This window comes from Ranitomeya imitator, chromosome 7, assembly GCF_032444005.1.
Source record: "Ranitomeya imitator isolate aRanImi1 chromosome 7, aRanImi1.pri, whole genome shotgun sequence".
In the NCBI taxonomy this organism is placed as follows: domain Eukaryota; kingdom Metazoa; phylum Chordata; class Amphibia; order Anura; family Dendrobatidae; genus Ranitomeya; species Ranitomeya imitator.
The window spans coordinates 207,433,482-207,459,722 of NC_091288.1; the positions used below are offsets into that span (position 1 = coordinate 207,433,482).

The 26,241-nt window shown below is 47.7% G+C and overlaps 1 protein-coding gene across 2 annotated transcripts; it reads left to right on the forward strand.

Moving 5' to 3' along the window:
* Positions 1-10,484: 10,484 nt before the first annotated feature.
* ZNF598 (zinc finger protein 598, E3 ubiquitin ligase) lies at positions 10,485-25,208 on the forward strand. Of its 2 annotated transcripts, XM_069734599.1 has the most exons (13): positions 10,508-10,766; positions 12,435-12,633; positions 13,730-13,842; positions 13,960-14,089; positions 14,328-14,539; positions 15,124-15,341; positions 15,556-15,673; positions 18,216-18,403; positions 18,506-18,602; positions 19,299-20,086; positions 20,353-20,491; positions 22,498-22,639; positions 23,518-25,208. In XM_069734599.1, the coding sequence occupies exons 2-13, from the start codon at positions 12,457-12,459 to the stop codon at positions 23,887-23,889; spliced, it is 2,694 nt and encodes an 897-aa protein (XP_069590700.1). In that variant the 5' UTR covers positions 10,508-10,766; positions 12,435-12,456; the 3' UTR covers positions 23,890-25,208. The 2 variants fall into 2 exon arrangements, with proteins under 2 accessions (XP_069590701.1, XP_069590700.1); XM_069734600.1 differs by having other exon boundaries at positions 10,485-12,633.
* The last annotated feature ends 1,033 nt before the right edge of the window (positions 25,209-26,241 follow it).

Genomic DNA, 26,241 nt, shown 5'->3' on the forward strand with positions numbered 1-26,241 from the left:
ATTTCAAGGTCCTGGAGTGGCCTAGCCAGTCTCCAGATCTCAACCCTATAGAAAACCTTTGGAGGGAGTTGAAAGTCCGTGTTGCCAAGCGAAAAGCCAAAAACATCACTGCTCTAGAGGAGATCTGCATGGAGGAATGGGCCAACATACCAACAACAGTGTGTGGCAACCTTGTGAAGACTTACAGAAAACGTTTGACCTCTGTCATTGCCAACAAAGGATATATTACAAAGTATTGAGATGAAATTTTGTTTCTGACCAAATACTTATTTTCCACCATAATATGCAAAAAAAATGATAAAAAAACAGACAATGTGATTTTCTGGATTTTTTTTTCTCAGTTTGTCTCCCATAGTTGAGGTCTACCTATGATGTAAATTACAGACGCCTCTCATCTTTTTAAGTGGTGGAACTTGCACTATTGCTGACTGACTAAATACTTTTTTGCCCCACTGTACATTGCCAGCAGAGAGTGCCTCTATACAGGGCCGCCATCAGGGCATTACAGCCGTGACTGGCGTATGGGGCCCGGTGAGCAGAGGGGGCCCGCATCGGGCCCCGTCTCATCTGCTCACCGGGCCCCCCCTGCAGGCGCTGCGGCACACTATTGACGTGCGGGCCCGTGCCCGCACGTCAATAGTTAACAGCCGCCAGCCAGTCTGAGGCTGGCGGTTGAATAGGGCCGCAGTGCGCACTCGCCGGCGTCGCCGGCGTCTGACGTCATTGTCAGCTGCCGGGCCCGGCGAGTGCGTCTGTGTGGAGCCTGGAGAGGGAGCTTCACCCGGCGCTGGAGCTTGGCCAGGTAAGAACTCGTTTTTTTTTTTCTTTGCGAGCTGCGATCCAGGGGGGCCCGGGGGGGGGGGGGCAGAATTGCTGGACACAGTGGGGCAGAAATGCTGGACTCAGTGGGGCAGAAATGCTGGACATAGTGGGGCAGAAATGCTGGACTCAGTGGGGCACAATGCTATGGACCACAGTGGGGCAGAATGCTATGGACCACAGTGGGGCAGAATGCTATGGACCACAGTGGGGCAGAATGCTATGGACCACAGTGGGGCAGAATGCTATGGACCACAGTGGGGCAGAATGCTATGGACCACAGTGGGGCAGAATGCTATGGACCACAGTGGGGCAGAATGCTATGGACCACAGTGGGGCAGAATGCTATGGACCACAGTGGGGCAGAATGCTATGACCACAGTGGGGCAGAATGCTATGGACACAGTGGGGCAGAATGCTATGGACACAGTGGGGCAGAAATGCTGGACACAGTGGGGCAGAAATGCTGGACATAGTGGGGCAGAAATGCTGGACACAGTGGGGCAGAAATGCTGGACTCAGTGGGGCAGAAATGCTGGACAGTGGACACAGTGGGGCAGAAATGCTGGACACAGTGGGGCAGAAATGCTATGGACACAGTGGAGCAGAATGCAGGACACAGTGACAGGGGCAGAATGCTGGACACAGGGGCAGACTGTGAGACCCGGGGGCAGAATGCTGGAAATTGGGGCAGAATGCGAGACACGGGGCAGAATGGAGATACAGGGCATGATTGGAGACAGATGGGGCAGAATGGAGACACAGGGGGCATGATTGGAGACAAATGGCTGGATTTCAGACATGGGGGCATGGTTGGAGACATAGGTGGCAGAATGGAGACATGGGGCATGATTGGAGACAGATCGTGCAGGATCATGGGACAGGATGGATATGATGGAGAAAGATGGGGCAGGATGGAGAGATCACATGGGGCGATCATATGGGGCAGAATGGATACTCATGAGGGCAGGATGGGAGAACATGTGGCTGACGCCAGGAATGAGACACACGGTGGCCAGGATGGGGAATATTATTACCATAGGGGCTAATTTAGGGATATTATTACTGCAGTGATGTATTTATTTTATTTTTTGAGGACACGGTTGTAAATGGGGGGGCGGTCCTGTTACTGTGTAGAGTGACACTATGTCGCCTCTTTTTCTTCATGTGGTGTAATGTAGAAGGTGGGAAAAATTAATGTATTCTACAAGCGGAGCTCGAGATAACTGTGTTATTTCCTGCAGAGAGAAGTCCTGGCTGGATTAAATGATGGCGGTCTGTGCTGGATGAAAGATGAAGGACTTCACCTAGAGACGTCACTGGTGAGTCAGTGTGTTACCTATACACTGACACTATACACTGTATACTGTATACAGAGCTCCTGTGTATAATTTCACTAGTGATCACTGTATTATCTGTACACAGACACTGCATACTAAGTACAGATCTCCTGTGTATAATGGCACTTATGGTGATAGTATGGTGCTTTTTTTTAATTACTGATCAGAATTGTAGTATTCAGTCACTATGTGGTGGTAATATGTGGTCTGGACATGGTGTTGCGGTATTTGTTCCTTGTATGTGATATTATTGGTCATTTTAAAAATTGAAAAATAAATAAAAATATACCTAAATTGTATTGCATATTTTAACAAATATTTAATAGGTTACAGTAGAGTAGGGCCCGGCCAAAAGAGTCTACCATGTTATGGTGGCAGCTTAAAAAATCTTTTGGCCAAAACAAAAGCTGCTGGCTATATGTGCGATCTGGTGATGGGAACTGTTGATGTGTGATAGGTGAGAAGTGGAGTTTTTCCAAGAGAGAGCGGTGGGACTGTGGACAGTTCGAGGGGTGGAGCGTGGAGGCGGGGCTGGGGTGGAGCCTGGGCGGAGTCTCAAGGGGGCCCCGAAAATTTTGCCAGTATGGGGCCCCGAAATTTCTAGTGGCAGCCCTGCCTCTATATACAGTGCCAGCAGAGTGCCTCTATATACAGTGCCAGTCAGAGTGCCTCTATATACAGTGCCAGCAGAGAGTACCTCTATATACAGTGCCAGCAGAGAGTGCCTCTATATACAGTGCCAGCAGAGTGCCTCTATATACAGTGCCAGCAGAGAGTGCCTCTATATACAGCGCCAGCAGAGAGTGCCTCTATATACAGTGCCAGCAGAGTGCCTCTATATACAGTGCCAGCAGAGAGTGCCTCTATATACAGTGCCAGCAGAGAGTGCCTCTATATACAGTGCCAGCAGAGTGCCTCTATATACAGTGCAAGCAGAGAGTACCTCTATATACAGTGCCAGCAGAGAGTGCCTCTATATACAGTGCCAGCAGAGAGTGCCTCTATATACAGTGCCAGAGAGTGCCTCTATATACAGTGCCAGCAGATAGTGCCTCTATATACAGTGCCAGAGAGTGCCTCTATATACAGTGCCAGTCAGAGTGCCTCTATATACAGTGCCATGCAGAGTGCCTCTATATACAGTGCCAACAGAGAGTGCCTCTATATACAGTGCCAGAGAGTGCCTCTATATACAGTGCCAGTCAGAGTGCCTCTATATACAGTGCCAGCAGAGTACCTCTATATACAGTGCCAGCAGAGAGTGCCTCTATATACAGTGCCATGCAGAGTGCCTCTATATACAGTGCCAGCAGAGAGTGCCTCTATATACAGTGCCAGTCAGAGTGCCTCTATATACAGTGCCAGCAGAGAGTACCTCTATATACAGTGCCAGCAGAGAGTGCCTCTATATACAGTGCCAGCAGAGTGCCTCTATATACAGTGCCAGCAGAGAGTGCCTCTATATACAGTGCCAGCAGAGAGTGCCTCTATATACAGTGCCAGCAGAGAGTGCCTCTATATACAGTGCCATGCAGAGTGCCTCTATATACAGTGCCAGCAGAGAGTACCTCTATATACAGTGCCAGCAGAGAGTGCCTCTCTATACAGTGCCAGAGAGTGCCTCTATATACAGTGCCATGCAGAGTGCCTCTATATACAGTGCCAGCAGAGAGTGCCTCTATATACAGTGCCAGAGAGTGCCTCTATATACAGTGCCAGTCAGAGAGTGCCTCTATATACAGTGCCAGTCAGAGAGTGCTTCTATATACAGTGCCAGCAGAGTACCTCTATATACAGTGCCAGCAGAGAGTGCCTCTATATACAGTGCCAGCAGAGTGCCTCTATATACAGTGCCAGCAGAGTGCCTCTATATACAGTGCCAGTCAGAGAGTGCCTCTATATACAGTGCCAGTCAGAGAGTGCCTCTATATACAGTGCCAGCAGAGAGTACCTCTATATACAGTGCCAGCAGAGAGTGCCTCTATATACAGTGCCAGCAGAGTGCCTCTATATACAGTGCCAGTCAGAGAGTGCCTCTATATACAGTGCCAGCAGAGAGTACCTCTATATACAGTGCCAGCAGAGAGTGCCTCTATATACAGTGCCAGCAGAGTGCCTCTATATACAGTGCCAGCAGAGTGCCTCTATATACAGTGCCAGCAGAGAGTACCTCTATATACAGTGCCAGCAGAGAGTGCCTCTATATACAGTGCCAGCAGAGTGCCTCTATATACAGTGCCTCTATATACAGTGCCAGTCAGAGTGCCTCTATATACAGTGCCAGCAGAGAGAGCCTCTATATACAGTGCCAGCAGAGAGTGCCTCTATATACAGTGCCAGCAGAGTGCCTCTATATACAGTGCCAGTCAGAGTGCCTCTATATACAGTGCCAGCAGAGAGAGCCTCTATATACAGTGCCAGCAGAGAGTGCCTCTATATACAGTGCCAGCAAAGAGTGCCTCTATATACAGTGCCAGTCAGAGTGCCTCTATATACAGTGCCAGCAGAGTGCCTCTATATACAGTGCCAGCAGAGAGTGCCTCTATATACAGTGCCAGCAGAGAGTGCCTCTATATACAGTGCCAGCAGAGAGTGCCTCTATATACAGTGCCAGCAGAGAGAGCCTCTATATACAGTGCCAGCAGAGTGCCTCTCTATACAGTGCCAGCAGAGTGCCTCTATATACAGTGCCAGCAGAGAGTGCCTCTATATACAGTGCCAGTCAGAGTGCCTCTATATACAGTGCCAGCAGAGAGAGCCTCTATATACAGTGCCAGCAGAGAGTGCCTCTATATACAGTGCCAGCAGAGAGTGCCTCTATATACAGTGCCAGTCAGAGTGCCTCTATATACAGTGCCAGCAGAGAGTGCCTCTATATACAGTGCCAGCAGAGAGTGCCTCTATATACAGTGCCAGCAGAGAGTGCCTCTATATACAGTGCCAGCAGAGAGAGCCTCTATATACAGTGCCAGCAGAGAGTGCCTCTCTATACAGTGCCAGCAGAGTGCCTCTATATACAGTGCCAGCAGAGTGCCTCTATATACAGTGCCTCTATATACAGTGCCAGTCAGAGTGCCTCTATATACAGTGCCTCTATATACAGTGCCAGTCAGAGTGCCTCTATATACAGTGCCTCTATATACAGTGCCAGTCAGAGTGCCTCTATATACAGTGCCAGCAGAGTGCCTCTATATACAGTGCCTCTATATACAGTGCCAGTCAGAGTGCCTCTATATACAGTGCCTCTACATACAGTGCCAGTCAGAGTGCCTCTATATACAGTGCCAGCAGAGTGCCTCTATATACAGTGCCTCTATATACAGTGCCAGTCAGAGTGCCTCTATATACAGTGCCTCTATATACAGTGCCAGTCAGAGTGCCTCTATATACAGTGCCAGCAGAGTGCCTCTATATACAGTGCCTCTATATACAGTGCCAGTCAGAGTGCCTCTATATACAGTGCCAGCAGAGAGAGCCTCTATATACAGTGCCAGCAGAGTGCCTCTATATACAGTGCCTCTATATACAGTGCCAGTCAGAGTGCCTCTATATACAGTGCCTCTATATACAGTGCCAGCAGAGAGTCCCTCTATATACAGTGCCAGCAGAGTGCCTCTATATACAGTGCCAGCAGAGTGCCTCTATATACAGTGCCAGCAGAGTGCCTCTATATACAGTGCCAGCAGAGTGCCTCCATATACAGTGCCAGCAGAGTGCCTCTATATACAGTGCCAGCAGAGAGTGCCTCTATATACAGTGCGAGCAGAGAGTGCCTCTATATACAGTGCCAGCAGAGAGTGCCTCTATATACAGTGCCAGCAGAGTGCCTCTATATACAGTGCCAGCAGAGAGTACCTCTATATACAGTGCCAGCAGAGAGTGCCTCTATATACAGTGCCAGCAGAGAGTGCCTCTATATACAGTGCCAGCAGAGAGTGCCTCTATATACAGTGCCAGCAGAGTGCCTCTATATACAGTGCCAGCAGAGAGTGCCTCTATATACAGTGCCAGCAGAGAGTGCCTCTATAAACAGTGCCAGCAGAGAGTGCCTCTATATACAGTGCCAGCAGAATGCCTCTATATACAGTGCCAGCAGAGTGCCTCTATATACAGTGCCAGCAGAGAGTGCCTCTATATACAGTGCCAGCAGAGAGTGCCTCTATATACAGTGCCAGCAGAGTGCCTCTATATACAGTGCCAGCAGAGTGCCTCTCTATACAGTGCCAGCAGAGTGCCTCTATATACAGTGCCAGCAGAGAGTGCCTCTATATACAGTGCCAGTCAGAGTGCCTCTATATACAGTGCCAGCAGAGAGAGCCTCTATATACAGTGCCAGCAGAGAGTGCCTCTATATACAGTGCCAGCAGAGAGTGCCTCTATATACAGTGCCAGTCAGAGTGCCTCTATATACAGTGCCAGCAGAGAGTGCCTCTATATACAGTGCCAGCAGAGAGTGCCTCTATATACAGTGCCAGCAGAGAGTGCCTCTATATACAGTGCCAGCAGAGAGAGCCTCTATATATAGTGCCAGCAGAGAGTGCCTCTCTATACAGTGCCAGCAGAGTGCCTCTATATACAGTGCCAGCAGAGTGCCTCTATATACAGTGCCTCTATATACAGTGCCAGTCAGAGTGCCTCTATATACAGTGCCTCTATATACAGTGCCAGTCAGAGTGCCTCTATATACAGTGCCTCTATATACAGTGCCAGTCAGAGTGCCTCTATATACAGTGCCAGCAGAGTGCCTCTATATACAGTGCCTCTATATACAGTGCCAGTCAGAGTGCCTCTATATACAGTGCCTCTATATACAGTGCCAGTCAGAGTGCCTCTATATACAGTGCCAGCAGAGTGCCTCTATATACAGTGCCTCTATATACAGTGCCAGTCAGAGTGCCTCTATATACAGTGCCTCTATATACAGTGCCAGTCAGAGTGCCTCTATATACAGTGCCAGCAGAGTGCCTCTATATACAGTGCCTCTATATACAGTGCCAGTCAGAGTGCCTCTATATACAGTGCCAGCAGAGAGAGCCTCTATATACAGTGCCAGCAGAGTGCCTCTATATACAGTGCCTCTATATACAGTGCCAGTCAGAGTGCCTCTATATACAGTGCCTCTATATACAGTGCCAGCAGAGAGTCCCTCTATATACAGTGCCAGCAGAGTGCCTCTATATACAGTGCCAGCAGAGTGCCTCTATATACAGTGCCAGCAGAGTGCCTCTATATACAGTGCCAGCAGAGTGCCTCCATATACAGTGCCAGCAGAGAGTGCCTCTATATACAGTGCCAGCAGAGAGTGCCTCTATATACAGTGCGAGCAGAGAGTGCCTCTATATACAGTGCCAGCAGAGAGTGCCTCTATATACAGTGCCAGCAGAGTGCCTCTATATACAGTGCCAGCAGAGAGTACCTCTATATACAGTGCCAGCAGAGAGTGCCTCTATATACAGTGCCAGCAGAGAGTGCCTCTATATACAGTGCCAGCAGAGAGTGCCTCTATATACAGTGCCAGCAGAGTGCCTCTATATACAGTGCCAGCAGAGAGTGCCTCTATATACAGTGCCAGCAGAGAGTGCCTCTATATACAGTGCCAGCAGAGAGTGCCTCTATATACAGTGCCAGCAGAGTGCCTCTATATACAGTGCCAGCAGAGTGCCTCTATATACAGTGCCAGCAGAGAGTGCCTCTATATACAGTGCCAGCAGAGAGTGCCTCTATATACAGTGCCAGCAGAGTGCCTCTATATACAGTGCCAGCAGAGTGCCTCTCTATACAGTGCCAGCAGAGTGCCTCTATATACAGTGCCAGCAGAGAGTGCCTCTATATACAGTGCCAGTCAGAGTGCCTCTATATACAGTGCCAGCAGAGAGAGCCTCTATATACAGTGCCAGCAGAGAGTGCCTCTATATACAGTGCCAGCAGAGAGTGCCTCTATATACAGTGCCAGTCAGAGTGCCTCTATATACAGTGCCAGCAGAGAGTGCCTCTATATACAGTGCCAGCAGAGAGTGCCTCTATATACAGTGCCAGCAGAGAGTGCCTCTATATACAGTGCCAGCAGAGAGAGCCTCTATATACAGTGCCAGCAGAGAGTGCCTCTCTATACAGTGCCAGCAGAGTGCCTCTATATACAGTGCCAGCAGAGTGCCTCTATATACAGTGCCTCTATATACAGTGCCAGTCAGAGTGCCTCTATATACAGTGCCTCTATATACAGTGCCAGTCAGAGTGCCTCTATATACAGTGCCTCTATATACAGTGCCAGTCAGAGTGCCTCTATATACAGTGCCAGCAGAGTGCCTCTATATACAGTGCCTCTATATACAGTGCCAGTCAGAGTGCCTCTATATACAGTGCCTCTATATACAGTGCCAGTCAGAGTGCCTCTATATACAGTGCCAGCAGAGTGCCTCTATATACAGTGCCTCTATATACAGTGCCAGTCAGAGTGCCTCTATATACAGTGCCTCTATATACAGTGCCAGTCAGAGTGCCTCTATATACAGTGCCAGCAGAGTGCCTCTATATACAGTGCCTCTATATACAGTGCCAGTCAGAGTGCCTCTATATACAGTGCCAGCAGAGAGAGCCTCTATATACAGTGCCAGCAGAGTGCCTCTATATACAGTGCCTCTATATACAGTGCCAGTCAGAGTGCCTCTATATACAGTGCCTCTATATACAGTGCCAGCAGAGAGTCCCTCTATATACAGTGCCAGCAGAGTGCCTCTATATACAGTGCCAGCAGAGTGCCTCTATATACAGTGCCAGCAGAGTGCCTCTATATACAGTGCCAGCAGAGTGCCTCCATATACAGTGCCAGCAGAGAGTGCCTCTATATACAGTGCCAGCAGAGAGTGCCTCTATATACAGTGCCAGCAGAGAGTGCCTCTATATACAGTGCCAGCAGAGTGCCTCTATATACAGTGCCAGCAGAGAGTGCCTCTATATACAGTGCCAGCAGAGTGCCTCTATATACAGTGCCAGCAGAGAGTACCTCTATATACAGTGCCAGCAGAGAGTGCCTCTATATACAGTGCCAGCAGAGTGCCTCTATATACAGTGCCAGCAGAGAGTGCCTCTATATACAGTGCCAGCAGAGTGCCTCTATATACAGTGCCAGCAGAGAGTACCTCTATATACAGTGCCAGCAGAGAGTGCCTCTATATACAGTGCCAGCAGAGAGTGCCTCTATATACAGTGCCAGCAGAGAGTGCCTCTATATACAGTGCCAGCAGAGTGCCTCTATATACAGTGCCAGCAGAGAGTGCCTCTATATACAGTGCCAGCAGAGAGTGCCTCTATATACAGTGCCAGCAGAGTGCCTCTATATACAGTGCCAGCAGAGTGCCTCTATATACAGTGCCAGCAGAGAGTGCCTCTATATACAGTGCCAGCAGAGAGTGCCTCTATATACAGTGCCAGCAGAGTGCCTCTATATACAGTGCCAGCAGAGTGCCTCTATATACAGTGCCAGCAGAGAGTGCCTCTATATACAGTGCCAGTCAGAGAGTGCCTCTATATACAGTGCCAGCAGAGTGCCTCTATATACAGTGCCAGCAGAGTGCCTCTATATACAGTGCCAGCAGAGTGCCTCTATATACAGTGCCAGCAGAGTGTGCCTCTATATACAGTGCCAGCAGAGAGTGCCTCTATATACAGTGCCAGCAGAGAGTGCCTCTATATACAGTGCCAGCAGAGAGTGCCTCTATATACAGTGCCAGCAGAGTGCCTCTATATACAGTGCCAGCAGAGTGCCTCTATATACAGTGCCAGCAGAGAGTGCCTCTATATACAGTGCCAGCAGAGAGTGCCTCTATATACAGTGCCAGCAGAGTGCCTCTATATACAGTGCCAGCAGAGAGTGCCTCTATATACAGTGCCAGCAGAGAGTGCCTCTATATACAGTGCCAGCAGAGTGCCTCTATATACAGTGCCAGCAGAGTGCCTCTATATACAGTGCCAGCAGAGTGTGCCTCTATATACAGTGCCAGCAGAGAGTGCCTCTATATACAGTGCCAGCAGAGAGTGCCTCTATATACAGTGCCAGCAGAGAGTGCCTCTATATACAGTGCCAGCAGAGAGTGCCTCTATATACAGTGCCAGCAGAGAGTGCCTCTATATACAGTGTCTTGCAGCCATCTTTCCCTCTCTCCCTCCTGCCCTAGCTTTAGTTTTTGTAGGATTTACAGCAGTGTGCCGCCTCCACCAGCAGGGGGCCACATGTACTAAGGGTGATAGACTTGAGTCCTCCGGAGCATCAGTGAGGGCCGTCTGCAGTGGACGTTCTATCCTGTGCTAAGGCGTACTCTATGGTTCGCTTCCGGCGGGATGCGTCAGCTGCGTGACGTCTGCTTAGCCGGTAACGTGTGCGCTTCTCGGAGCGAGGGTCGGCTTGGTGTCCACCCGCAACTACTAACGTCAGGCGGGAGCTCCCTACGGCGGCAGCAACGCCTGTTTCTTCAGCTATTCTTCAGGCCAGCGCTGCCTGTCGCTTTCCGGCCTACACAGCGGACTCTCCCAGTAACCTACCCGGGTGGCCTTTACTCCGAGTCTCACTATTCACCAAGAGAGCCTCCTAACCACCGGTGTACGACAACTGTATCCTTACTGATCACTAGTGCAGCCCCCCACTCATCACTAGTGCAGCCCTCCCCTCCTCGCTGATCACTAGTGAAGCCCTCCCCTCACTGATCACTAGTGCAGCCCTCCCCCCCTCACTGATCACTAGTGCAGCCCTCCCCTCCTCGCTGATCACTAGTGCAGCCCTCCCCTCCTCGCTGATCACTAGTGCAGCCCTCCCCCCCTCACTGATCACTAGTGCAGCCCTCCCCTCCTCGCTGATCACTAGTGCAGCCCTCCCCTCCTCGCTGATCACTAGTGCATTCCTCCCCTCACTGATCACTAGTGCAGCCCACCCTCCCTCACTGATCACTAGTGCAGCCCACCCTCCCTCACTGATCACTAGTGCATTCCTCCCCTCCTCACTCATCACTAGTGCAGCCCACCCCCCTCACTGATCACTAGTGCAGCCCACCCTCCCTCACTCATCACTAGTGCAGCCCACCCCCCTCACTGATCACTAGTGCAGCCCACCCCCCTCACTGATCACTAGTGCAGCCCTCCCCTCCTCGCTGATCACTAGTGCATTCCTCCCCTCACTGATCACTAGTGCAGCCCACCCTCCCTCACTGATCACTAGTGCAGCCCACCCCCCTCACTGATCACTAGTGCAGCCCTCCCCTCCTCGCTGATCACTAGTGAAGCCCACCCTCCCTCACTGATCACTAGTGCATTCCTCCCCTCACTGATCACTAGTGCAGCCCACCCTCCCTCACTGATCACTAGTGCAGCCCACCCTCCCTCACTGATCACTAGTGCATTCCTCCCCTCCTCACTGGTCACTAGTGCAGCCCACCCTCCCTCACTGATCACTAGTGCAGCCCACCCTCCCTCACTGATCACTAGTGCAGCCCACCCTCCCTCACTGATCACTAGTGCAGCCCACCCCCCTCACTGATCACTAGTGCAGCTCGCCCCTCCTCTCTGATCAATAGTGAAGCCCACCCCCCTCACTGATCACTAGTGCATTCCTCCCCTCCTCACTGATCACTTGTGGTGCCCACCCTCCCCCCCCACTGATCACTAGTGCAGCCCTCCCCTCCTCGCTGATCACTAGTGCAGCCCTCCCCTCCTCGCTGATCACTAGTGCAGCTCTCCCCTCCTCACTGATCACTAGTGCAGCCCTCCCCTCCTCGCGGATCACTAGTGCAGCCCTCCCCTCCTCGCTGATCACTAGTGCAGCCCTCCCCTCCTCGCTGATCACTAGTGCAGCCCTCCCCTCCTCGCTGATCACTAGTGCAGCCCTCCCCTCCTCGCTGATCACTAGTGCAGCCCTCCCCTCCTCGCTGATCACTAGTGCAGCCCTCCCCTCCTCGCTGATCACTAGTGCAGCCCTCCCCTCCTCGCTGATCACTAGTGCAGCCCTCCCCTCCTCGCTGATCACTAGTGCAGCCCTCCCCTCCTCGCTGATCACTAGTGCAGCCCTCCCCTCCTCGCTGATCACTAGTGCAGCCCTCCCCTCCTCGCTGATCACTAGTGCAGCCCTCCCCTCCTCGCTGATCACTAGTGCAGCCCTCCCCTCCTCGCTGATCACTAGTGCAGCCCTCCCCTCCTCGCTGATCACTAGTGCAGACCTCCCTTTGTCTTTCTGCCACTGTTTACTGCTCTCGTCACTTGGGCTAACCTCTTTCCTAATCAGAGGCGCAGCATTTATCTCTCATCCGCCACCATGGCAAAGTCGGGGAAAACTGTGGATTTGGAGGGAAATTGTGTCTTGTGCTGTCAGGAGATGGACGTATTTGCTTTTGGAAAATGCGACCACCCCGTCTGCTACCGCTGCTCCACCAAGATGAGGGTGCTGTGTGAGCAGAAGTACTGTGCCGTGTGCCGGGAGGAGCTGGACAAGGTGAGTGCTTACAGGCCTCTCACTGTACAACTACACCCTCCAGCAGTGTCGGGGCATATTGGGAGGTGTAGTTTATCAACACCTGGGGTTGCTGCTCCCTGCATGGAGACATAACTCATCTGATCACTGCCTTCCCTGATTTATTAGGGTCGAAGAAAGAAAATTGACAGGTTGACTTTGGACTTGTCTCATGAATGGGGTATCTCAAATACGGGGGCGGGATTGACCCTTGTCGGTGACCCTAAAATTCTGCTGAAAAGCAATTACTGCACCTGGAAAGCCACTCGGCCATTAAAGTTGCGGTTTTAAGGGTGACACAGCAGTGCTGGCAATCAGTGTCCCCAATGTAAAAAAAGTAGACACAAACCTGGAGATATATCTACACCCATACGACAGTTCTGTATCAGACCGCTGTAGGGTGGACAGATCCCCCGTCAGTCTGTATGTAGGCTCGCCCAAAAATGTGCTGATTACTGATTCACTACTACTGACCTTTCTCCTGTGAGTCACCAGTACTGGTAGTGCTGGCCCGCTGCCATCCCTCCGATCCCTACTGACAGGCAGGTCCAGTCTGATGTGTTTAGTGAATTTGCCTGGGATTAATTGTGCTTTTTTTTACGTGATATTTTTAGGAATCACATTCTCTAATATGAGAAATTCCACTTCAAAAATGCAAAAGAGCAAAAATCAAATCAAATTTGGCCAAATTTCTAAAAACTTTGTGCACAATTTGGATGAATTTGTTGCAAAATCCTAACGTCAAAAACCGGAAACATGAGACAGAAAAATGACTTCAAGGAGTCTTCTCCAGAGGCGCCACCTCTGACCATGGAGCAGAGTTATAATACTGGACATAACACAGGAGCGGGGTGTCATTGGTTCGGAAAGAAAGCAGCCACGTTTTTCTACTCCAGGACAACCCCTTTAAGAAAAAAATATATTCAATGTCGTCTGTAATGCTGTAGAGTCTTTGTGCAAAAGTTGTTTTCTTTGAAGATGTTTCTGCATTTTTCCGTCGTCTCGCTGCTTTGGGTGTGGTTGGGATAATTCTCTTGTACCGGCTACGAATATGTCTCTTCTGGCCTCGTCTTTACAGGTCGTGTTTGTGAAAAAAGTTTCTCCTTTTTCGAGCATCGACACGTCCCAGATGCAAAGTGAGAGGAGACATGACATCTACTTCAGCGATGGAAAACTCTTCTCTCTGTTCAGGTAAGTGAACTTGAAAGGGAACCTGACTTTGATAATGGGCGGCCTGAGGCTCCCGGGGGCGGCCATGACTTTGTGATAATGGTTGTGATGGGGCGTTCACAATTATTTCCTTTCCAGATGGTTGCTACAACATGAATGTCGCCTCTGCCCTGAGATGAGACCCTTTCACGCCTTTGCTGACCTGGAACAGCACATGAGAAAACATCACGAGCTCTTCTGCTGTAAACTCTGCGTAAAGCACTTAAAGGTGAGAATATTCTACTTCCAGTCCAAATGCAAATGTCAGGACAGGAGCAGAGCAGCTGCAGTGCAATAGCTGTATAGCAGGGGAAGTAGGAAGGGATTATACAGTCAGCTGCCAGAGGCTGAAGTAGACTCATTCCGCCAGCAATTCTCTTATAAAAGCCGCTTCAAAAACCACATCACTCTTCTGTGCCCTAATAATTGTATGCAGCACCTGATGAGATGTTCTTCAACACTTCCAGAATTTTACTTATGAGAGAAAGTGGTATTCACGCAAGGACCTTGCTCGACATCGCATCCAAGGCGACCCAGAGGACACCTCTCACCGGGGCCATCCCCTCTGCAAGTTCTGTGATGAACGCTACCTCGACAATGATGAATTGCTGAAGCATTTGCGCAGGGACCACTATTTCTGCCACTTCTGTGACTCTGATGGGGCCCAGGAATACTACAGGTAGGTGACTAAAGACAGTGGTGTCAATTTAAACAATTTAAAGGGCACCTCTTGCCAGTCTGGGGCTGCCTTGCCAGACTGGGGCTGCCCTCTTTATTGAGGGATAGAGTGGGCAGCATCAGACTGGGGATATTTCTAGATAACCTCTAACACACGTGGTTCCAATAGTTACTATTTTCCCCCTAAAGGATCTGACTTTCTGAACTTTTTTTAACCGTGAATTTTTATTACATTTAAATAAAGTCATATTAACAATCGTTTAGCCTCAGTTATTGTGCATTGTTAAAGGAATTTCATCAAAACATTAAATTATTATAATATTTAGCCGATTAATGTTTTGAAACTTTCTGAACTTAACACACCAAATTGCCCTCTTTCGCAGCAAGGCGAGTTATGAGATGCCATTCTGCATGCCGGAATCCCATGGTCTGGAAATCTGGACTGGTTATTACTATAAAGTCTGATCTTTTAGGGGGACATTAGAATCCCGTGGGTCCTCTTTTGTTAATAGGTGTAATGTAGAAAAATCATCACCAGTCTGGCATATATATATAATATAATATTGCTTATATTTCCTGCCGTAGCGACTACTCTTTCCTGCGAGAGCACTTCCGGGAGAGCCACTTTCTGTGCGAGGAGGGAAGATGCAGCACGGAGCAGTTCACACACGCCTTTCGGACTGAAATTGACTACAAGGCACACAAGACCACGTGCCACAGCAAGAACCGCGCCGAGGCCCGCCAGAACCGCCAGATCGATATTCAGTTCAGCTACGCACCCAGACATAATCGCAGGACGGAAGGTAAGCGCCGACTTGTTAATATCACAGATGACTTCATCTGATGGAAAAGTTTACTACTATTTTCTTACTGTCTATTCCTTTTAATCTGGCAACATCAGGGGGTTGTGTGCCATATTGTCAGATTTAGTGTGAATTAACAAGTGTTGAATTAAAGGATTTTCACATTATTTTCAGATATTGATCGCCATCAATGCCATTACGTCTTTTGTTTCAGGTATGGTTGGAGCAGAAGACTATGAAGAGGTGGATCGATTTAACAGGCAGGCGAGGGCAATAAGGGGGATATCCCGGGGAGGTCAACAGAACCGCAGGGGGAGCTGGAGGTATAAAAGGTGAGCAGTGACTGATGTGTCAATCAAGGAGGTTTGCAAAGCTGCTTTTGTTTTTGTTTTTAATTCACTAATGAGGGCATAAAGAAAAAAAAGTCGTACTAGGGCTTGCTTTTTTTTATTTTTGTTTCTTTATGTAGGATTAGTTGTAGTTGCTTTTACTATACAATTTCCTGGAAAACTGAAAATTCCGTAGTGTGGAAAAATGGAGAAACGATACTCCCACGATTCCTGCATTTGTTTTTTTTTTTTTTTTTTTTGTTCAAATAAATTTTTATTAAGAATAACAGTACAATTAACATGTTTCATTTGCATTTTCAATACAGAGTATTTTTCCCCCCTCTCCCTTCAAACAGCCCCCTTCGATCCCAAAGCCCCCCTCCCCCACCCCACAAAGCAGCTCGTCTTGTTAATTACTACCATCATTAAAACAATTGAGTGTCTAATCCCTCAACCAATCGTATAAGCCACACTTCACATTACTATCCCATAGCAATCCATGGAGACCACATTTTATTGAACGTTTCAGTTTTCCCTTTCTTTTTATAAATCCCTTTTTCTAGTGTCAGGCCCTGCTTCACATACTGGAGGAACTCTCCTCTTGACGGCGGCTCTTCCCTAATCCAGTTTCTAGCTATCACCTTCCTAGCCATGTACAACAATCTGGCTATAGCTATCTTTAGATGTTTATCCACCCCAATCTCATCCACGCATCCCAACAAGCAGACAACTGGATCCCTTGGCACCGTGCATCCATACGCACCTTCCATACGACTTAAAACTACCACCCAAAAGGCAACCAACCTCGGACATGTCCACATCATATGGAAAATGTCTGCATCCGTAGACTTACACCTCGGACATTCAGAATCATTACGCAATCCTGCCTTATATAGCACCATCGGAGACCTATAAACTCTGTGTATCACATAGAGCTGTGACAATCTATACGGTTCACTCAGCGACAGTCTTGGGATCCATTCCAACACCGACTCCCAAGTCTCATTATCCATTGGGCCCAGATCTCTTTCCCATTTAGCTCTCGCCATTATTGGAAACCCCAATAGGAAAGTGTGCAACAGATCCCTGTACAGAGTGGATATGACTCCTCCAGTCGTCCCTTTGAATCCTAATACCTCCGTTCCTACTCTGAGCTCCAAAAGCATGCCTCATCCGCAAATATTGATACTCCCCTGCAGACCCAAGACCAAATTCCGCCTGCAATTGGGAAAATGATTTCAGTTCACCTTGTTCAATTATTTGATACACATACTGAATCCCTTTGCCCAGCCATTCTATCAATACCCCTAATGCCTCAAATTCTTTCAGATTGTTATTATGCCATAGCGGCGAGTATCTAGTCAAGTCCGTGATCCCACGTATGTGCCTCAATCTACTCCACAGCTTGCGTATCAACAGCAAAGTCGGGTATAGCTTCCCCAAACTCTCCAAGGATCCATCCTCCAAACATTGCACCACTGGCCTTCTTTTTGTCACCACCTCCATCAACCGCTGTACCGCTCCAGATGACCCTTCATGCGCCCAGCCCCTTAGATGCTGACTCTGGGCTGCGAGGAAGTACAATTCAGGGTTAGGCAATGCCAGACCCCCATCATCCTTGGGTCGCTGAAGTGTCTCTAGTTTAATACGCGGATGTTGCCTCCCCCAAATCAAGTTCCTAAACAGAGAGTTGATCTGTCTAAATTTCCCACGTGGTATCCAAACCGGTGCATTGTGAAGAATATACAGTATTTTCGGCATCAGAATCATTTTGATAAGATTCACCCTGCCTACCACAGACAAATGTAGCTTGAGCCATGCATCCGCTTTTGCCTTGAGTGCACCCAAGATTGGAGTCAGATTCTCATGTATATAGTCAGTGACCGGCACAGATACCCATATTCCCAGGTACTTAAATTTACTCGTCACCTCCAGTCGCCCATTCTCCAATGGCTCCCCATCCACATCGTCCACCTTAAACAAGATAGACTTACTCCAGTTTATCCTAAGCCCCGACACTGATCCAAATCGTTCAATAATCCCAATGGCTCCTTCCAAGGATGCAACTGGATCTGCCAGAAACAACAAAATGTCGTCCGCATACAACGCCACCCTTTCTTCAATCACCCCATATTTAAATCCCGTCATCTCATCAGACCGTCGAAGCTTAGCAGCCAGCGGCTCCACTGCTAGAGCAAACAAAAGGGGGGAAAGCGGACACCCCTGCCTCGTCCCTCTAGCCAATTGTATGGTCCGTGACAACTCCCCATTTACCCTAACCCTGGCCATCGGCATCGAGTACATTAATTGAATCCAGGATATGAATTGCGGTCCAAACCCCATTCTTTGCAACACTTGCCAGAGATTCCTGCATTTGTTGCTCTCTCTAACCCCTCCCCCCCCCCCCCCCCCCCACTCCTCCCGCCCGCCAGTTTCGTTATTGTAGCGTTCATTGTGCATAATCCATATTAGGACAGATCTGAAAAATGGTTGCAAACGTCTACAAACCCTTTAATTGCTTTTTTTTTTTCTTGTTACTTTACAGGGAAGAAGAGGATCGGGAAGTTGCCGCTGCCGTGCGAGCTTCTGTTGCAGCCAGAAGACAAGAAGAAATTGGAAGGAAACAAGCACATGAAAGCAGCGACAGCTCGAAAAGTAGGATGGAGGAATCGAGAGATCCTGAGGAAGGACGCAAACCAAAACCAACCCCGAAATTCTCTGGCGACGCCACAGGTGACATGTATTCATTTATTTTTTTTTATGCACACTCTGGATCGGAAAATTTTGCTTCATCGTGACAGTTGTCATAACAATCTGCAAATTTTTTTTTTGTAGGTCCAAAGGAGTTAAATATGATGTCAAACACCTCAAATGGGGTACTGAAACCAGAGGATTTCCCTGCTTTTGGATCTGCTGTGGTTGCACCACTGAGGTACGGCCATCTTTTATGGAGGGTTAACCTATTCTGATGCTGAGGAGTGTGGGGTTTCCTTTTGTTTCTCTTCTGCACTGCTGGGGTTCTCTCTACACTGATGCACAGCTTGTGCGATTAACCTCTCTCCCCCACCTGTTCCTGCAGTCTCTGCTGTGAGTTCCCTTCCTCCCTGTCTATCTTCTGCAGACTTTGGCACTTTGCTTTATACATCCTCCTTTCTGCTATCTAACATTGACACAGTCAGAAGCTGTGAGCCTAAAGCAGCAGCATGTCCAGTTATGTACAGGTGCTGCACAGACTCTACATAGTAATGAATGTTATGAACAGTAAAAAAAAATTAAGCCAAAGTGTCCATAGCCTTTAAATTCAACAACAACATTTTTCACAGCTGTGAATCTTTTTGATGTGTTCATTCTTAATTGGACTGTCCTATGAATACGGCTCGCCCTACGTAGGTGATAAGTGCCTGATCGATGAGGCTCCTACCGAGCACAACAACCGGGATTCCCGTGTGCCCCATTTGAATGGATCATGTGTGCTGCCACCTATATCAGACTGATGAAGATCACTGAGCACAGCGCTTGTTGATTTTCGTCAGTCCCATACAGAATGAATGGAGAATATGTGAAACTGCATCTTTTCTGAGCGATCTTTTTTTTTTTTTTAAGAGTTTCCATTTCTTTTCATTTGCAGCGCCCCAAAACCACCTACTGCCAAACTGAAAGAAGAAGACTTTCCCAGTCTGTCGTCGACTGCAGGCTCTTCCTCTGCATCACCTTTCCCCGCTGGGCTGTCATACACTTCATCTGCCCGGTCCTCTAATGCCTTCCATGAAGAGGATTTCCCAGCCTTGGTGTCCAACTTAAGAATCGGTAAACCACTGTCAGCTGTCACTTCCGCTTGGGCAACTTCTTCTTCTAAAAGTACCACAAAGGCCTCTCCTCCTATTGTCACCACTCCAAGCAAACAATCCAAAAAAGCTGCCTTGCCGAACTTGCCAAAAGGCCCCATCAAGAAAATGCAGAAACCTCCCTCCTTATCGGAGGATGAAGATGACGGTACTGGGATGACGGCACAGGAGTTCCGCAGCGCTCCCACCATGATCGATATTTCTAAGCTGCTGACTACCTCGACTTCTCAAACCAACGGGAAAGGCAACAAGAAGAAGCGAATGGGATCAGAGAAGCCGAGCAATCCAGTCGCAGGACTGAGCGCAGAAGAAAGGTCGACAAGTTCTTCTCTAAAAGAGAACGCCACAGAGATTGATCGCACCCCCACACCGCCCGCCACGTCTATCCTCAGCGATAAGTCCAATACCGTGGTGAATGGGCTCAGCGAAAAGAAGGTACCAGACAAAGGAAGTGACCGTAGAGATCACCCCGAGCTGAAGACGTTGCCCAATCCAGGTCCAAAGTACCTTGTGCAAGATGAAGATTTTCCAGCATTGGTGAACAATAATTTGCTGAGGATGCCGCCACCAGGTAAAGTGTCATCCCAGTCATTAGAGAGTGACTTACTGCTATGTCACGTCGGCTTAGGCCGGTTGCACACATCCGTTTGAGATGTATGGACCAGCCACGATTCTCCTCGGCCTCATCTATGCCTTTGAGGCTGTTGAGTGCCGGTCAGGAAACTTATGGCCGATCCATCGATCATGGTCAATGCTCAGATGTGTGAAATGCTTAATTGCAGCAGTCCAGACCATTGACACTGGTAAGCCGATCAATTGGTACGTTTTCTCTTATAGGGTTTTGCCCGGTGGTGACCGCCGCTCCTTTGCCTCCACCTCCGGGATTGTCTGCCTCTGTTGGGAAGCCTCCACCAGGATTCACCAGTGCCTCATCATCCTCTCTTCCTGCACAGCCGCACACCAAACCAGTAAAGGAGTGAGTGACTGTGCTTAAACTTTTTTGTTTTTCTTCCCCTTACAGTTGTGGCCAAAAGTATTGACACCCCTGCAATTCTGTCAAATAAAACTCCGTTTCTTCCTGAAAATGATTTCAATCACAAATTCTTTGGTATTATTATCTTCATTTAATTTGTCTTAAATGAAAAAAACACAAAAGAGAATGAAGCAAAAAGCAAAACATTGATCATTTCACACAAAACTCCAAAAATGGGTCAGACAAAAGTATTGGCACCCTCAGCCTAAAACTTGGTTGCACAACCTTTAGCCAAAATAACTGCGACCAACCGCTTCCGGTAACCATCAATGAGTTTCTTACAATGCTCTGCTGGAATTTTAGACCATTCTTCTTTGGCAAACTGCTCCAGGTCCCTGATATGTGAAGGCTGCCTTCTCCAAACTGCCATTATTAGATCTCTCCACAGGTGTTCTATGGGATTCAGGTCTGGACTCATTGCTGGCCACCTTAGAAGTCTCCAGTGCTTTTTCTCAAACCATTTTCTAGTGTTTTTTGAAGTGTGTTTTGGGTCATTGTCCTGCTGGAAGACTCATGACCTCTGAGGGAGACCCAGCTTTCTCACACTGGGCCCTACATTATGCTGCAAAATTTGTTAGAAGTCTTCAGACTTCATAATGCCATGCACGCGGTCAAGCAGTCCAGTGCCAGAGGCCGCAAAACAACCCCAAAACATCAGGGAACTTCCGCCATGTTTGACTGTAGGGACCGTGTTCTTTTCTTTGAATGTCTCTTTTTTTCTCCTGTAAACTCTATGTTGATGCCTTTGCCCAAAAAGCTCTACTTTTGTCTCATCTGACCAGAGAACATTCTTCCAAAACGTTTTAGGCTTTTTCAGGTAAGTTTTGTCAAACTCCAGCCTGGCTTTTTTATGTCTTGGGGTAAGAAGTGGGGTCTTCCTGGGTCTCCTACCATACAGTCCCTTTTCATTCAGACGACGACGGGTAGTGCGGGTTGACACTGTTGTACCCTCGGACTGCAGGGCGGCTTGAACTTGTTTGGATGTTAGTCGAGGTTCTTTATCCAACATCCGCACAATCTTGCGTTTAAATCTCTTGTCAATTTTTCGTTTCCGTCCACATCTAGGGAGGTTAGCCACAGTGCCATGGGCTTTACACTTCTTGATGACACTGCGCACGGTAGACACAGGAACATTCAGATCTTTGGAGATGGACTTGTAGCCTTGAGATTGCTCATGCTTCCTCACAATTTGGTTTCTCAAGTCCTCAGACAGTTCTTTGGTCTTCTTTCTTTTCTTGATGCTCAATGTGGTGCACACAAGGACACAGGACAGAGGCTGAGTCAACTTTAATCCATGTTAGGCTACGTTCACACTAGCGTTCGGCTAGTGTGCGTCGCGCTAGCGTCGGGCGACGCACGCGTCATGCGCCCCTATGTTTAACATGGGGGACGCATGCGTTTTTGCTTGTTGCGTTTTCCAACACGTGCGTCTTTTTTGACGCTAGTGTCGGACCAAGAAAACGCAACAAGTTGCATTTTTCTTGCGTCCGATTTTCGTCAAAAAACGACGCACGCGTCGAAAAACGCAGCGTTTTTGCGTGCGTTTGCACGTGTTTTTCGGTGCGTTGTGCGTCGCGTCGCCGACGCAGCGGCGCACAACACTAGTGTGAACGTAGCCTTAACTGGCTGCAAGTGTGATTTAGTTATTGCCAACACCTGTTAGGTGCCACAGGTAAGTTACAGGTGCTGCTAATTACACAAACTAGAGAAGCATCACATGATTTTTCGAACAGTGTGAATACTTTTGTCCACCCCTTTTTAATGTTTGGTGTGGAATGACAGAATTGCAGGGGTGTCAATACTTTTGGCCACAACTGTATATTCTTGACACTAATCCGCTCTATCCTGATCTGGATGGTTTGAGTATATTATTACTTGGATTGCTGGGAATGATGCTGTTGTCCTTGCCTACCTATAACACAGCCTTTTTGGTTTCTTACTTTTTAAAGGGTCTCATTCAGTAGGACGTACTTGATACCTGAAAACTTCCAGCAGAGAAACATTCACCTGATCAACTCCATCAAAGATTATTTGCACAGCGACGAGTCCAAGTTTAACGAATTTAAATCCCATTCTGGCAAATTCAGACAGGTAATGAGCGGGGTACGGCATCGGGTGTGTATGGGGTACGGCGCTGTGTCTTATACAGCTAGGACATTGTGGTCAACTTTTGCTTTGCTACTTTGGCCACATGTTGTGGCTATTAGTCTACACAAGGTGGCATCTGATTTTCCTATCTTATAAGGTAATTACATATTTGATCAATTGATTCAATCCTAAGAATGGAAAAAACTTAGTAAGGGGATGAAACACTGAAATCAGGATCAATTGGGGTCCGAGAGGTTGGCTGTTGCCAATCATAAATGAATGGCATATCCTAAAACAAATCCTCTCATAACCACAGAATAGCCAATAAATGTGCCATCGCTTGGGTTCTGGCTGCTAAGACCCTCACTGATCCCAAGAATAGACAACTGTGAACTAAACGTTGTGCGGCCTCCTCTCATTTAATCGTCTATAATACAGTTAATTGAGCACAAGTGACTTTGGAGACCCTTATTCTTATTCCTTCCAGCAATCAAATGTTTATGGGACAACCCCTTATAGAGAAACTGTACACAGTGCGAATTTGATATTGCATAATGGGGGTTGAAATTACTTGCTGAAAATTGCTAAATTTGCACCATCACAGAACATAATGTTAAAATCTCATCTATTCTCTGTGGACTTTTCACACGCTAATCTGAGTGGAAAATTCACACCGAGTCCGCATTATGTGCATTTATAATTTTAACGTGCAAATGTCTTCACACGTTCGGTGCAGTTTCTCTAACCTTCAGGCTTTCAGGATGCTTAGAGTTGTAGTTGCCATTCCCCACAGGTTGCTCAGGATTCTTTTGTTATATGGATGATGTTTTTTTTTTAACATTAGTTCCAAACTTTTTATGTTCTTATTTGTTTTCTTCCAGGGCTTGATATCCGCGTCCGAGTATTACAGAAGCTGTCGCCAGCTTCTTGGGGAGAACTTCAGTCTGATATTTAATGAGCTCCTGGTGCTTCTTCCGGACAACGGCAAACAGCAGGAGCTGCTCGCTGCCCACCAGGAGCTGCTCTCTGCCCACCAAGAGCTGCGAATAGAACAAAAACAAAGCTCCAACAAGTCCAAGAAGAGCAAGAAAGCTGCCTGGAAAACGGACTCCAGCTCCCCCGAACTGGACTATTCCACCTGTCCCACCTGCAGCCAAGTGCTGGCCCCCCAGGACGTTGCATATCACAAGACATTGCACCTTGAAGACACTGACTTCCCCTCCCTACAGGCCATCAGCCGGATCATCACTTAAGCTCTGTGGGACGTCACCCAGGTTTTGGGTCTGCAGTTTTCAAAAGGAAAGAGAAATGAATGACAAATGCACCAAAAATAGTAAAAAAGCGGAAATCTGGACGGCAAAAAAATGTCCACCCGGTGATAATAAAGTATATTATTACGATGCTCTGCGTGGCGAAATATATGATGTGATGATGCCGTCACCAAGTGCAGAAGGCAACTGAGTCGTTCCACCCTCTGAAGTGCAGGGTGGCCAGGCTGGATCGCTGCGGCTACCACAAAGCACAGCTTCTTTTACTGCGGAGTCTGCAATATGTTCGTGGCAATCGGGGCCATTTTTTATTTATTTTTTTTCTCCTCATTGGCCTCATTCTGTCAATTAAATCCTGGATTGGATACTCCTACGTATCACTGGTTTTACAGACGGCGAGACAGGTTTTTGTTTTTTGTGGGAACTGGTTTTATATCCGTACGTGAGACGTCCAGAAACGTTGCCCGTTTTTGGGGTTAGTCGTGTGACAAAAGACATTTCGTAAACTTTTTTTTTTCCCCCTCCCAGATCATACGTTTCATATTGAGAAACGCTATGGGATTAATTCACACAGCAATAAAAATTATTGGTATCGGGAAAACTTTTTTCATTCACTGATCGTGGAATAAAAATGCAACATCTGAACGTTGCAGAAGTTTCCGTATAAAGTGACTTTGCTGTATATGAGGTGATGTCATTGCGGTAATCGTGTCACAATTGCGCTCCAAACTGTTCCATTCAGGACGTCATCACTTTTTAGTCATCCCATCCTATGGGGGCAGTATCACATCATCTCTCTTGGTTTCCCCTCGGCACGGACGATCTGCTTTGGTCTCGTCCAGGCCAATCTGTAATTTATAATGACAATCTTTATTGACTCTTTTCAGTTTTAATTTCTTCTCTGGTTCAGAGATTTGCTCTTGACGCTTCCCGATCACGCCTTTATAGACATTTTGTCAATACGTTACCGCTGTTGGAAGGAGGCGCCTCCGATGTCAATGACTATTTCGCCTTATAACATCCGGCGCGTATTATCTGACTGGTCCAGACCTCCACAGTATTGAACCCGTGAATGTTGTGCAATTGTTACCGCCGTCTGTCTCATGTCATGTGCCTTCCGGGGCAGATTAGTATTGTTTAAGCTGCTTGTGGTAGTGACTGGGTTAATACCGCTGATTACGAGGGTTTCTTCAGTTTCTCTTCTGGAGTGAGAACTAAATGTATTATGTGCACAGGGGGCAAGGGAGACTCTGCCTGACAGATACTGGACTGCATTGGTCAAATTAAAAAAAAAAAAAAATGTCGCTTGATTGATTGAAGGCTTTTTTTTTTTTTTATATCTGCAGTAATGCTGACTGGTCACTAGGTGGTGCTGGTCCGTATTTTGTATAGTGGGTATTGGCTGTAAAGAAATAAGCCCCAATGTACAGGAAAAGGCCTGATAGCCGATAACAATCTGCCGCCATCCGTCCTGTCTGTCTGCATGTAACACATGGAGATCTGAGTTGGGCCATTGTGTCGTCTCTGCCATAAAACAGCAGCGATGTCTGCTAGGTATAAGGATCATTACTCCACCAACAACCTGCGCTCCTCAATGTCCCCAGCAGGTCGTGTAATAATCCCCTGTGCAATATTAAGGAAATCCTGAAACATTGAGGACCAGAGGTGAGGAGCCCGATCCACTACTACCCTATCACCTATCCCCCTTCCCTGCCAGTGAGTATTATCTTCTACCACAAAACCTACCCGCTTCTCCACCCTCCATTTATACCATCTACTACAGGTCCTTCTCAAAAAATTAGCATATAGTGTTAAATTTCATTATTTACCATAATGTAATGATTACAATTAAACTTTCATATATTATAGATTCATTATCCACCAACTGAAATTTGTCAGGTCTTTTATTGTTTTAATACTGATGATTTTGGCATACAACTCCTGATAACCCAAAAAACCTGTCTCAATAAATTAGCATATCAAGAAAAGGTTCTCTAAACGACCTATTACCCTAATCTTCTGAATCAACTAATTAACTCTAAACACATGCAAAAGATTCCTGAGGCTTTTATGAACTCCCTGCCTGGTTCATCACTCAAAACCCCCATCATGGGTAAGACTAGCGACCTGACAGATGTCAAGAAGGCCATCATTGACACCCTCAAGCAAGAGGGTAAGACCCAGAAAGAAATTTCTCAACAAATAGGCTGTTCCCAGAGTGCTGTATCAAGGCACCTCAATGGTAAGTCTGTTGGAAGGAAACAATGTGGCAGAAAACGCTGTACAACGAGAAGAGGAGACCGGACCCTGAGGAAGATTGTGGAGAAGGACCGATTC

Coding starts and splice junctions, on each gene's coding strand:
- ZNF598 (XM_069734600.1), top strand. CDS start 12,457: ATGGCAAAGTCGGGGAAAACTGTGGATTTGGAGGGAAATTGTGTCTTG. Junction 13,843..13,959: donor AAACTCTTCTCTCTGTTCAG/GTAAGTGAACTT, acceptor TTTCCTTTCCAG/ATGGTTGCTACAACATGAAT. Junction 14,090..14,327: donor TCTGCGTAAAGCACTTAAAG/GTGAGAATATTC, acceptor CAACACTTCCAG/AATTTTACTTATGAGAGAAA.